We start from the raw sequence: 13,156 nt of genomic DNA, 5'->3' as shown, positions 1-13,156 counted from the left end.
GAAGGGAGAGGGATAGAGAGTTAGAAACATCGATGAGAGAGGAACATCGATCAGCTGCCTCCTGCATACCCCCCACTGGGAATGTGCCTGCAACCAAGATACATGCCCTTGACTGGAATCGAACCCGGGACCCTTGAGTCCACAGGCTGACACTCTATCCACTGAGCCAAACCAGTCAGGGCCTATTTAGCTATTTTAATCTCAATACTTTTATCATTGTTTTAGCAGTTATTTTTAAGTTGTGGTGATAACCATCATGACCATTTTTAAATGTAGCCCTACTACATTTTAGGAAGAAACAACTGAGAGAAACTATTAAAAACAACCAGGTAAACACTGGAAGCTATTCCAGGTAGTGGGAATGGCAGAGGGTTAGCCTGAGTTGCCTGGGATGTCCCATCACGTGGTCACAGGCCAGGGAGGGTCATCCTGGGTCACAGGAGCTAGCTATGCAGACTCAGGATGGCTGGCCAGCTTTGCCAAATGGGGCCTTGAAGCTGATGGGCAGTAATGTCAAGTTTGCAGGGTTGGGGGCAGCTGAAATGAGCTGGCAAGAAGTAGAGAGAGAGCAGCAGGGCTCAGGACTCTATAATCTCCCCATCCCAGGGCAACCAGAAAAGGGCCCTAGCCTTTAGCTGAGCAATTTGGTAATGTGTATCAAAACCTTTTGTGTGGGTTAATTTTATGTGTCAACCTGGCTGGGCCATGGTACCCCAATAGTTATTCAAATGTTATTTCTGAATGTTTCTGTACAGGTGTTTTTGGATGAGATTAAGATTTAACTAAGTGGACTTTATAAATAAGGTAGATTGCCCTCCATAATATGGGTGGGCCTCATCCAATCAGCTGAAAGCCTGAGCAGGAAAAAACTGAACTTTCCTGATCAGGAAGGAATTCTGTCATCAGATGGCCTTTGGACTCGAATTTCAGTTCTTCCCCAAGTCTCCAGCCTGCTGGCCCACCCTGCAAATTTTAGACTTGTCAAGCCTCTACAGTTCCTTCAAGTAAATTATGTGAGCCAATGCCTTAAAGCAGTGGTTCTCAACCTGTGGGTCGCGACCCCTTTGGCAGTCGAATGACCCTTTCACAGGGGTTGCCTAAGACCATCCTGCATATCAGATATTTACATTACGATTCATAACAGTAGCAACATTACAGTTATGAAGTAGCAACGAAAATAATTTTATGAAAAAAGAAAATAATGTTATGGTTGGGTCACAACATGAAGAACTGTATTTAAAGGGCCAGAAGGTTGAGACCCACTGCCTTAAAGTAAAGCTCTCTCTCTCTCTATCTATATATACACACATATCCTGTTGGTTCTGTTTCTCTGGAGAAGCCTGACTAATACACCTTAAAAGCCAGCCTCAGCTGACCGATGTTTCTCTCATCGATGTTTCTTTCTCTCCGCCCTTCCCCTCTCTCTAAAAAATCAATAATAACATATTTAACCTCAGAGGGAAGGCAAGGGAGGAAGGGGGGGGAAGTAAGAGATAAACTACCATGACTGGTTTGGCTGAGTGAATAGAGCATTGGCCCATGACTGAAGAGTCCTGGGTTTGATTCTGGTCAAGGGCATGTACCTTGGTTGTGGGCTCGATCCCCATTAGGAGGTAAGCAGGAGGCAGCTGATCTATGTTTCTCATCTGTGTTTCTAACTCTCTAACCCTCTCCCTTATGACTATCCATGGGGTGGAGGCAGGAGTGGGCTGGAGGGGATCAAGGGGGGAAAAAGGAGACATGTAATACTTTCAACAAAAAATAATTTAAATGAAAAAACAATTTTCTAAGAAGGTTTTGCTTCATTGGATTTGACATGTTAAAAAATACATTTAATAAACAAACAAACACAACAAAAGCCAGCTCTTTTTTGACCTAGAACATGACCTTTGTTTGGCTCGGGTAGTGATGCTGGGGAAAGAGCACCCTCAGACAGGGGCTCCCTCTGGCTGCCTCTCCCTCTAGCATTGGAGAAAGTGGCCTTCCGCAAAGCACCAGGGAGCCATCCCTTGGCTTGCCAGAGCATGTCCCCCTCCCCCCCCCCAGGTTCTCCAAACCACCCTGGGGCTGCTGCAGGAGGGGCAATGCTGTCTGAGGATGCTGGCCACTGTCACTAAACTCTTCAGGGGCGATGGCGGCAGGGCCGTCTGGGGAGGACATGGTGGAACATAGGGGCTGATGGTTGTTGGTAAGGGTCAGCCTGGCTCCCATTCCCTGCAGAATGGTGAGCTCAGCAGCCTGGGCAGCCAGGAAATGGTGATGGTTTGGCGGGAGATGAGGCCAGATTAGGGCAGAGCAGAAAAAGCAGGTGGAAAAGAAGTTCAGGACAGCTGTCACCTATGACTTAGAAAAAGTAATTTGCTGCAGGATCACATGGTGCTGGGTACCGGGAAAAATGTAAATTGCAATATATGTGTAAATTGGGAGGGGCCCTGAAAGATAGGTAACTATTAGCTGAGAGGCCCAGCCCCCTTATATGGTCTCTGCTTATCAATAGGAACATTGCGCTGGAAGGAAGAGCAATAAAAGGCCCCTGGAGATACTATTCTCCCTGTGTTTGGAATGCTGCTGAGTCATAATCCCCACACAGAGGATCCTGTGTCCCTGTACTTCTCTGAAACTTCCCTTTGCATTAAGATGCTCAGGGGACTCCTAAGTGGAGTCTGCTCATGGGGTTCATTAGCAGCGGTGGGTCACTGCTTCCGTTATTTCCTTGGGGCTATAACAAAACCCAGAAACATGTGGGGGCTAGGAGCTGGGGAGAGAACACACCAGGACGTAGGAAAACCTCACGGGGTTTCCAACTCTCCCAGCCTAGTTTCTCAGGCCTCCTAGTTTGCATTTCTTTTGGCTGGATGCACTGTGTATGTGTCATCGTGAGCTGCCATATATCCTTTTGGGAAAAATATGAGGGGGAAAAGCATATGTGTAGTATGGACGAAAAAAACAAGAGGGGGCCACATGCTCACCTGACTAGTTCAGGGAAAACCTGCATAGCGGTTGGGCAAACTTAAAGACCTAAAATAACCACAAAGGATGATCTGAAAATTAAATATTTGACTAAAAGCAGTTTATAGTGGGTAGTCGTGTCCTAGGCTAGTATTTTCCCTGACAAAGATTAACTTCGATTTTACTTAGCCTATTGTCTTTTTGCATCTAAAATAACATACGTGTGAAATGTCTGGGGAACTTGTAACCCCTTTTCCGGACCCCTCAGGGCACAAAAATGGCACCAGGGCTTTCCCTCATTGCTATTGTTCTCATGTTAATCACCAGCTGTTAACTATGTTAACTACCTTGTACCCATGTATGGAAAAGAAGCATATGTCCATCACTTCATTTTTTATCCAATCCCAGAGGTTTCCCTGCTTTGCTTTCTCCTACCTCCCTAATCTATCACCAATGGATTTCAAGTAACCCACTTAGGTTTTTTCCTTTTGATGGTAATTTATAAAAACAAGGTATGAACTCACCTTTCTCAGGAGCATTATCCCAATCCATTGAGATTTTGCTTCCTGGCAATTGTTGACAGTTTGGCTCAATTAAACTCACAAAATTCTTTACAGATTTGAACTTTTTTTTTAACCTTAACAGTAGACAGATGAAAAAATATCTTCCCTCCTTCTTTTTAAATGACAAAATACTTGCAGAATAGTCATTTCCTGTCTGTGGCAGGACAGGATCTCTGTTTGATTCTGCTCCCAGCTGAGGACTGGATTCGAGGAGCCCATCCCTCCCCTGTCCTTTGGCTGCCTGGAGGGAAGGTCTAGGCCAGCCGTGGGCAGACTACGGCCCAAGGGCCGGATTCGGCCCGTTTGAAATGAATAAAACTAAAAAAAAAAAAAACAAAAAACCGTACCCTTTTATGTAATGATGTTTACTTTGAATTTATATTAGTTCACACAAACATTCCATCCATGCTTTTGTTCCGGCCCTCCGGTGCAGTTTAAGAACCCATTGTGGCCCTCGAGTCAAAAAGTTTGCCTACCCCTGGTCTAGGCAAATGCCCTTCCCGCCCCGCAGGGCTCCTGTCTGTGTGCTGTGCCTCTCGAGCGGGACCAGCAGGCAGCAGGAGGGCTGATGGGTGTTGGGCAGGACCCTGTGCCCATCTGGGCAGTGTGGCCCACCACCTTCCCGAGGGGACAGCGGAAAACCACGCCCTGCACACTCCAGGGACTGGGCTGACAGATTTCCCGGGAGAGCACCTTGACTCTTCTCAGGATAAATACCTTAAAAAATAAAAGTATTTTTAAAGCCTGGTTCATAGAATCGCTCCTTCCCTAGCTACTCAATGCGAAGGAGTCTAAGAAGCAAAACAGAAAAAAGAAAAGGAAAACGTGGCCACAGGAGGGTGGAGCAGGCAGTGGTGTGGGGTCTGAACCTTCACTCCCCGCTTCCCCGGAGGCAATCCCACAGGGAGGCCTGTGCTGGAAGCCACGGGGGTGGGGCTGGGGCTGCAAACATTTAAAACCATCTCAGCAAGCCTCTCATTTACCATGTGCCCACACCCACAGCTCTGAGCAGTTACGCAGCACCACCCACCCAGCCAACTCCTCTGGGGCAGGGGTTGTCCTCACCCTAAAGGCAGAGAAAGAGGACTTGGGAACACTGAGCCTTGCAGAGAGCCACTATCCCCCCTTCCTCCTCCTGATTCACCCAACAAATAAGTTAAGAGCCTGTTCTAGGCCAGGAGAGAACACACTGGGACCAACACCCTACACGTAGCTTGTCTGGGAGGACGTGGGAGCCGGTCATGGGCTACATGACCACACGGTGGGCTCCGTGGCCCTGGAATGCGGTGGAGTGACTAGAGTTTGTAGCAGGAGGAAGAGGTGGGCAGCTGGGGTGCCTGGCGCTCAGGAGATGCTGGGTCTGGGGCTCCTCTCCCTGAGGTCTCCTCGGGTCTGAGAGAAGGGGCCTGTGAGACCCCCGAAAGGCCCCATCTATATTCCAAGGACCCCGAGTGACCCACAAAGGCCAGCCTGTGCTCCGTGGGTGCAGAGTAAGAGAAACGCCCTTTTCTCTGCCTGGAGGGCTTTGACTTGTTTCAGGAAGCTGACATCTGAGCCAAACCATGCCACTGCCTTCCTTCTCCGTTTTCTCCCCTCCATCCCACCCGTCTCCACAGCCAAGTGCTGAGAGTGGATGCTGCCCTCAAGCTGCCCTGAGTCATGCCCCCCACCCCACCCCCAGATGTGTTCACCTTACAGTTCTCCCGAGTCCCTGGGCGCGTTTATGAATTTCTTCTCCTTCTGGGCTGATAACAGACAGTTCTCAGGCACCAGAGCCCCTCTGCTCTGAGGTGATCAGGCGGGTGGCTGTGTTCCCAGGGATCTCAGCACCTCCCCTCAGACCCCAGTAAGTGCTCCTTCTTCCTTCACCAGAGCCCGGGACTCGGAGAACACCTCCCTTTCCTACCTGGTGGCTTCTCCACTGCACAGGGCCCAGGGCACCTCCCTCGGGTGGCTGGGGGCCACGGAGGGGGGCAGGCGAGGCTCTCCCTGATGTCTTCCTGGCAGCCACTCCTCTGGCCTGGCGTCCCTGGAGGCTGGGGGGAAGGAGAGAGAGCTCAGTGACTTCTGTTCTGGAGCCTCTTGAGGATGCTCTTTACAGGTCTGGCGGCAAAGCCAAGAAAAGCTCACACCTGGGCCAGCCCCTGGCCGGTCCCTGCAGTTATGGACAGGGACTTGCTTTTTGTGCAGCTGGGACTTTCTAGGCAGCCCCCTCGATGGGCAGTACCTACAGCCGGGGTGAAGCAGCGCGCTCAGGCCCAAACACACGCAGCACAGGGAAGTGCAGGCCTGCCTGCCCGGTGGCCTCCCCAGGTTCCCCTCTGCCTCAGCGAAAAGCCGACAACACATGGAATTCCAACAGGAGCCAGAGACACACTGAACAATTATGTGTGTTTTTTTCTGAAATTCAAATTCAACTTGGTGCCCTGTATTTTTACTTGGTAAGCCTAGCAGTCCCAGAGGTGGGGTTTTCTTTATTTTGAGCTGCCCCGGACGCCTGTAGGCCTGAATCCCTAATTCCCAGCTGCAGCCTTGAGCTGACCCTCTGCCAGGGACCAGGCCCGGCTCATCCTCCAGACCTCCAGGGGGAAGTGAAGAGAAGGCCCTCCCGGGGGAAGTGACTGCCCAGGAGGTGTCCTCCGAACCTGGGGACAGGGACCTGGACCCCTTCTTCTCTGGCCCCACTTCCTCTTCTCTTCCTACAGCCCAAGGGGTCCATGTTCGCTGTCAGAGCTCTGCAGCGACAAAGTCTGGATTCACAGCTTCCAATCTTTTCAGTTTTTTAAAAAATCTCTCTTGCCGAAACCAGTTTGGCTCAGTGGATAGAGCCTCGGCCTGCGGACTGAAAGGTCCCAGGTTTGATTCCAGTCAGGGTCATGTACCTTGGTTGCGGGCACATCCCCAGTAGGGAGTGTGCAGGAGGCAGCTGATCGATGTTTCTAACTCTCTATCTCTCTCCCTTCCTCTTTGTAAAAAAAATCAATAAAATATATATTTAAAAAAAATCTCTCTGGTACCTCTGTGATATGGCTTCTGCTTTATCTTAAATGTAAAAAGTCTTTCTGGCAGGTTTCCTCAGCCTGCAAGGGCATATCTCTGACTTCCAAATAAGGAGTCTGTTTCTGGTATGAGACCCAACGGGTGGCTTTATCTACTGGACAGTCTCCCCCAAGAACTGGGTCTGGAACTGATCCATGCTTCAATGGCTGGCTTGTCTGTGCTCTCTGCTTAATGGGCTTAGGAGGAGGAACTAAGCTGAACTCTCCCTAGACCCTCTGTGGTTTTGGTTCAGTCACCAGATAGCAGTCACCCTTCGCCACACTGCGGAGGCCTCTGGGGTCTCTCAGTCAGTGAGCGCTGGGAGCTGTGGGGAGAAGGGCAGCTGCCTGTGTGCCCTGAGGCTTCCTGGGACAAGCACTGGTTTCCTTTCTGTTCCTCCATCTCAGACAGGGCTGGGCATGTTTAACTCCAGGGCCCACTGACAAGGCATGTGATGCTGGTATTCAAGATAGTCTTGGTCATTGGGGAAATGAGAATAACTTCCCTCAGGCCATATTCTTGGCTTTATTCCTTGGGAATGATTTCCTTCCAGCACCTGGGGTGAGTTTTTTGCTTAAAAAGATTGTACTTCCCCCAGCTGGTGTGGCTCAGTGGTTGAGTGTCACTATGAACCAGGAGGTCACGGTTCTATTCCTGATCAGGGAATATGCCTGGGTTGCGGGCTCAGCCCCCAGTAGGGGGTGTGCAGGAGGCGGCCAATCAATGATCCTCTCCCATCATCCATGTTTCTATCTCTCTCTCCCTTCCTCTCTGAAATCAATAAAAAAAATACGTTGGCCTTGCATTCAGTTGATCAAGCAGTTTGAGGGTCCCACAGGTTTCTGCTCATGAGTTTTACCTTCGTGTTGACTGATGCATAGGTCTGAAGGGGGCGTCCTGAGCAATGCCCTGCAGGTCACACTGGTGGGTCCCCACTGGGTCCTGGGTGGGGCGTTAATTCCCAGCCGAGTGAAGGCCAGGAGGCCAGACTCAGCAGGTCATGTGTGCAAGGGGACCCGTGGGGAGCAGCTGGGCGAGGCCAGGATGGGATGGGAGACAAGGTGAGCAAGAGCACAGAGGAGGCAGAAAAGGCTGGAGAAGCAGGATTGCATGGAGGAGGGCCAGGAGTCAGATCAGGGAAGGAATGACACAAAGACAATGGGATCAGGGTGGCCACCCAGCCCTCGGCCTTCTTCTCTCCTTGCTCATCCGCACAGCACTTGCATTGGCGGAGCCCAGCTGCAGCTCACAACCAGTCTCAAATTAGCATCCCAAGCATGGAAGCCAAGACTGTTTGCCACCCCTCCTCACATAGAGGCTGGGTGACAAAAGGAAGAGATGGCTGTGGCCAGACCAGCCAAGAAGCTGACACTGGCCTGGGGACATCGGTCCCGGGTGGCTATGGCTGGGCAAGCCTGAAAGAGGGTAGAAGGAGGAACGGAATCTAGACCAGAAACGGAGTAGGTGCTCACTAAGGGACCTAGGGAAAGCCGCTACCTAGGCTTGGCTTCTCCCAGAGAAGAACTGGGGTGAGTAAAAGGAATGTAAAGGGGAGCTGAAGACGCTGGCCCGAGGCTGAGAGCGGCCTGGCAGAGCGGGTGAGCAGAGGTTGGTAGGCCTAGTCTCTGGCAGGTGGAGGGCACACAGGTCAGTGTTCTGGAGTCCGCCAAGGTGGGAGGGGAGTTGATGGGCAGAGGGGGAGTCTGAGAAAACAGAAGCAGGTGGAGGTTGGGAGACTCAGACTACGGTCTCAGCGTTCAGAGCAGGCTGACAGGTGCACCCACAGCGTATCTTGGGATACGCAGCTGTTCCTACTCCAGGCCCCCCATCTGGAGGGGCTGCTGAGCAGCTGCTGCCTCCCCAGGGAGAGGCACTGGGGGGGACTGGTGATTGCCAAGGCCGAGTCCCTGGTGGGTGCCCACTGTCCTCACCTGAGGAACCAGAATTTGCCAGGGCCTTCACGCTGTCAGGGCTAATATTAATTGATCTTGAAAACAACAATAATGTCAACATTGCCAATCAGCTGCCACTCAGCCCTCTGTCTATGATAACCTCCAATGCCGCCTGGCAGGTAACAGCATGTACGTCTTTCCAAAAGATAGGACCACACTGGCAATCAGTGCAAGACAGAGAGCCACCCTGGTGGTCATTTGGTACAAGCAGGATGTTACTGATAAATAAGTTACCCTAAATGCAACTTTTTGGAGGTCCAGGCCTATGGAACTTGAAACCATTTTTTACTCAACGGCATCAGGTCAAATTGGCAAAAATTGTTACACAGCCTAAAACCTCCACCCGGGCAGCAGAAACCTTTGCATACACTGAGCCGAAAGGCGTATTACTGCTTAAAGCTCTAGCAGAACCCAGTAAAGAACAGATGATCAAAGCTGGCAGAGCCTCTAGCACTGCTCACAGCAGAAGACCCCCCTCCCCTGCCCCCCGAGTCCCCGACAGCCTGCTTCCTTTACGCTCTGGGACTGTCTGCTGCTCCAAACCCGGGCTTGGAAGTGTTTGGATCCAACTGTGGGCAGATGATAAAAGTTCTCAGATGTTTCTCATATTGGAATCTGACCTGCTCCTCTGTTGTTTTTCCTATTTGAATGGAGATTAGGGTCTTATCTGGCTTGCTCATATCCTTTTAATTTCCTCTTGAAAATTAAAGAAAATACTTTGTATGTTTCTGATGCAACGCATATGTATTTTTTCTGGCATCTGAAAAATACTTTTTAGAAATCAGCAGCCCCAAAGTGTCCCCACGTGCTGCCCGTGTTATTACATGAAGTCGAAACGCAAGGCTCCGAAGCACCAGGCTTGCCGCCCTTGCAGACTGGAAGGTGGGCCTTGGGTGGGGACTGGAGGCAGCCGTTCCGGGCATGTCGGGATGTCTGGGGGGAAACGGGATGGTCTTCCAACCTGCAGGAAAAAATGAAAAACAGCCATCAAAACAGAAAGCCAGGAGATATTGGACTGCTGACTATCTTGTAGCATCACAAACAAATACAGAAAGTGGAAGTACCTGAAATTCTTTTGTTAATTTGCTATTAGCAGATATTAAGCCTTTTTAGGGGTATTGGTAGAAACTAAGAAGTACCCTTGCCTTGATCATGTTAGCTCTTATACATTTAGTGATACGTAGCTTAGTATCTTTCTAAGACACAATTCTATCTTTTGGCTTTGAGTGACCTGGGGTATGACATTTCAATCAATTTAAGGAACCAATCTTCTGCTTCATCCTCTAAGGGTGAAATAGATTAGTGAAGGGATGGGTCCAATCCGAAAAGACGTGACATGTCATGTCAGCCACAACAGGAGTTAGGCAAACACAGGAATCTGCCTAGATCAGTGGTTCTCAACCTGTGGGTCGCGACCCCTTTGGGGGTCAAATGACCCTTTCACAGGGGTTGCCTAAATACATCCTGCATATCAGGTATTTACAGAACGATTCATAACAGTAGCAACATTACAGTTATGAAGTAGCAACGAAAATAATTTTATGGTTGAGGGTCACAACATGAGGAACTGTATTAAAGGGTCGTGGCATTAGGAAGGTTGAGAACCACTGGCCTAGATGGTGTAGGCATGGCCTTCTGTCGGCACCTGGTGGGTGAAGGTGTCTGGCAGATACTCATTCATCCAGCAGACATGTATAGGTGTCTCAGTGCACCAGACCCAGGCCAGGTGTGACAGATGGGACCGAGAAGGGTGCTCCCAGGCCAGCCTATATGCACAGCACTCACTCCCCTCAGTAAGGAGACACTAGCCACCACCTCTAGTGAGGGCTGGGGGTGGGGGGTGGGGGCACATCGGGGCAAGCACTTGCCCACCTGTCTTAGGAGTGGGCCCCATGAAGTAGTTGTTCTTGAATGTCAGTTCCAATAGCAAAGACAAGCAGACACTTAACTGTCCTAAGGGGGCACGAAACGCTGTGTGTGTGTGTGTGTGTGTGTGTGTACGGGTGTATGTGTGCCAGTCCTGAACTCTGACCTGGGGCCAAAAGAGGGAGAATTTACCAGATGTAACACCATGAGCAAGGTGAAGAGGCAAATAAATGACTCACGCTGGGTTGTTGCAGAAAGATTTAAGCACCATAAGGACTGGCAACTGCAGGTACATGGTGTCCTGGGAGCTTCCAGGGCTGGAGGAGAGGGGGTGGGCGTCAATAGAGAGGGACTGTGCCGGCCAGGGTTTGACTAGATTTGATCTCTAAAGGAAACAGGAGCCACAGGAATGGCATTCCATGTCCATGGTGTGGAGCGGGGACCCAGCAGGGAGGTCCTTTAGGAGGCTTTCCTGGGCAGAGGAGAGCGCTCAGGAGGGCAGAGAGAAGGGCCAGAGCAGGAGCATATGGGAAGGAGAGGGCTCTGTGTCCATGGACAGTTCTAGCTCAGTGTCTGGGTAGTGACACCATTCCCTGAAGCAGGGGGCTCAGAGGGCCGTGTCTTCACCCAGGAAACCTGAATCAGGGATGCTGCGGGGACAAGTCTGAGCTGAAATTAGAGATGTGGGTGTCAGCAGCATGGAAACCAGACAAGTGGGGCCTGCAGTACACGGCATTTAGGAGGAAGAGGGTGAGAGTGAGGGACCGCCCACAGTGTCAGCGGACATGGAGCGGGAGGGCTGTCAGCAGTGTTCTGGGGTCAGAACAGGAAGGCCACCATGGATGAGGCAGCAGTAACTTGCTGAAGTCACTACCAGACCACGTGGGGCTGTGAAGGGAGAGGAGGATGGGCCAGGGAAGTCACCAGAGAGGAGAGGGAGGCAGGGAGATACCAGTGGCAGTTGGAGGTGAGTTTGAAGAGGGAGCAAAAGAGGCATTAAATGATGGAGCAAAGTTCGGGCAGTGATGGGAGGAGAAGGAATTCTCGAATCCATGGAGGAGGGAGGCTTGGATCAGAAAAAAACAGGCCAAGGGGGTGGCACGCATCTGACGCTGGCCTGAGGAAGGTCCCGAATTGCACAGAGACCGTTGTATTTGTTTTTATTTTCAACCTTTCTTTTCATGATTATAAAACCAGTGTTTATCATGAAAAATTAGGAGAATATATAGAATCTATAATGTTCTGCCCTCCAAATACCTAGACATTTTTGACATCTTTTAAAAAAGGCAGATACAGCCCTAGCCAGTTTGGCTCAGTGGATAGAGCATCGGCCCGCAGACCGAAGGGGCCCAGGTTCCATTCCAGTCAAGGGCATGTACCTCGGTGGCAGGCTCTTCCCGGCTCAGGCCCTGGTCAGGGTGCTTACAGGAGGCAACCAATCAATGTGTTTCTCTCACATTTATGTTTCTCTCTCTCTTCCACTCTTTCTAAAAGATCAGTGGAAAAATATCCTCAGAGGAGGATTAACAACAACAAAAGCAAATACATACCCCCAAAAAACCATACACAAAAACTTGGGATCACTGTGAGTGGCCAGTAGGCTAGATCCACACTATTTTTAATTTGCTTTATCATTTCCTAATATATTATGAGGCTCTTCCCATGCATTAAATATTTTTCTAAAACATCATTTTTCAATACTGTTTTGTGTGAATATATAATTTATGTAATCAGCCTCCAACTTGGGCCATTTAGATTATTTTTCATTTTATAAATAACTAGAGGCCCGATGCACAAAATTCATGCAAGAGTAGGCCTTTGCAGCCGCAGTGGCTGCCTGGATCCCTCCCTCCCAGCTGCATTGGCTGCCTCGTCTGGAAGGTCCTCGGGTCTAATTAGCATATCACGCTTTTATTATTATAGATGTGGCAATAAATACCTTTGTATATATCTCTGTAAAATTCTGACTTCTCAGTATAAAATCCTAGAAGTGGGATCACTGACTCCAAAAGTACTAGTATTCTGAATGCATACAAAGCACAGTATCAGAGTGCCCCCAAGGTCAGTGAGATTCTCCATCTGTCTATGCTCTGGCAGCACTGGGTTCTTGGGGGTGCTGGTATGCGTGGACAGTTATATTACTTTTTAAAGAGGCTGATTTAAGCTCCTGAATGTCCTTTCTGCCACCCCTGCGCCCTGCCACCTACTCCGACCACACCACATAGGCCAGTTCTCTCCCCTTTAGGCGCTGCTGAGAGCAGGAATCCCATCTCATTTACTGGTGCACCCACAGCAATCAGCACACCATCTGCACCGAGTGACATGCATGGAGGGTGGTGATGGGCAATTGCTTTGCTATAGTGGGAAGGCCCACGGTTTCAGGAAAATGAGGTTTCTCATTCCTTGCAGGGACCATATCCACCAATCAGGGGACAGCCACACGTGCCCCCAGGTATGGAACATGTCTCTTCTTTCTCTCCTGGCTCATAGGTTGATGCTCAACCCACTGAGCCATGCTGACTGAGGCAGGATAAATGCTTTTCAACAGAAACATTTTATTTTGAAATGTTATAAACATACATCTTACATTGCAGTTTAAGAAAATAAATCCTTTTAGCCCATACTTACACTGGGTACCCATTCCTATGGCCGCTGGGGGTGACAGGCCTGCGCAGGGGCTCGTCGCCGCCCCACTGCACACCAGCTGGGCCCTTCCGCCTCGTCTTCCCCGTGTTGGTCATGATCTGGTGGAAGGAAAGAGAAAAAGGGGCTGGAGAAAGCATCTTG

General features: G+C 50.1%; 1 protein-coding gene across 1 annotated transcript in view; it reads right to left on the bottom strand.

Moving 5' to 3' along the window:
• ARMC9 (armadillo repeat containing 9) overlaps positions 1–13,156 on the bottom strand; it is a 98,318-nt gene that overhangs the window by 7,465 nt on the left and 77,697 nt on the right. The window contains exons 20-22 of the mRNA XM_006760415.2: positions 12,998–13,113; positions 9,328–9,464; positions 5,419–5,548 (exon numbers count right to left, since the gene is read on the bottom strand). Coding sequence (XP_006760478.1) covers positions 5,419–5,548; positions 9,328–9,464; positions 12,998–13,113 — 383 coding nt within the window. The remainder of the gene's footprint in view (positions 1–5,418; positions 5,549–9,327; positions 9,465–12,997; positions 13,114–13,156) is intronic.

Source organism: Myotis davidii, unplaced genomic scaffold (genome assembly GCF_000327345.1).
Source record: "Myotis davidii unplaced genomic scaffold, ASM32734v1 scaffold370, whole genome shotgun sequence".
Classification (NCBI taxonomy): Eukaryota; Metazoa; Chordata; class Mammalia; order Chiroptera; family Vespertilionidae; genus Myotis; species Myotis davidii.
The sequence above is the reverse complement of the archived record's forward strand: the minus strand, read 5'-3'. Positions and strand labels throughout refer to the sequence as shown.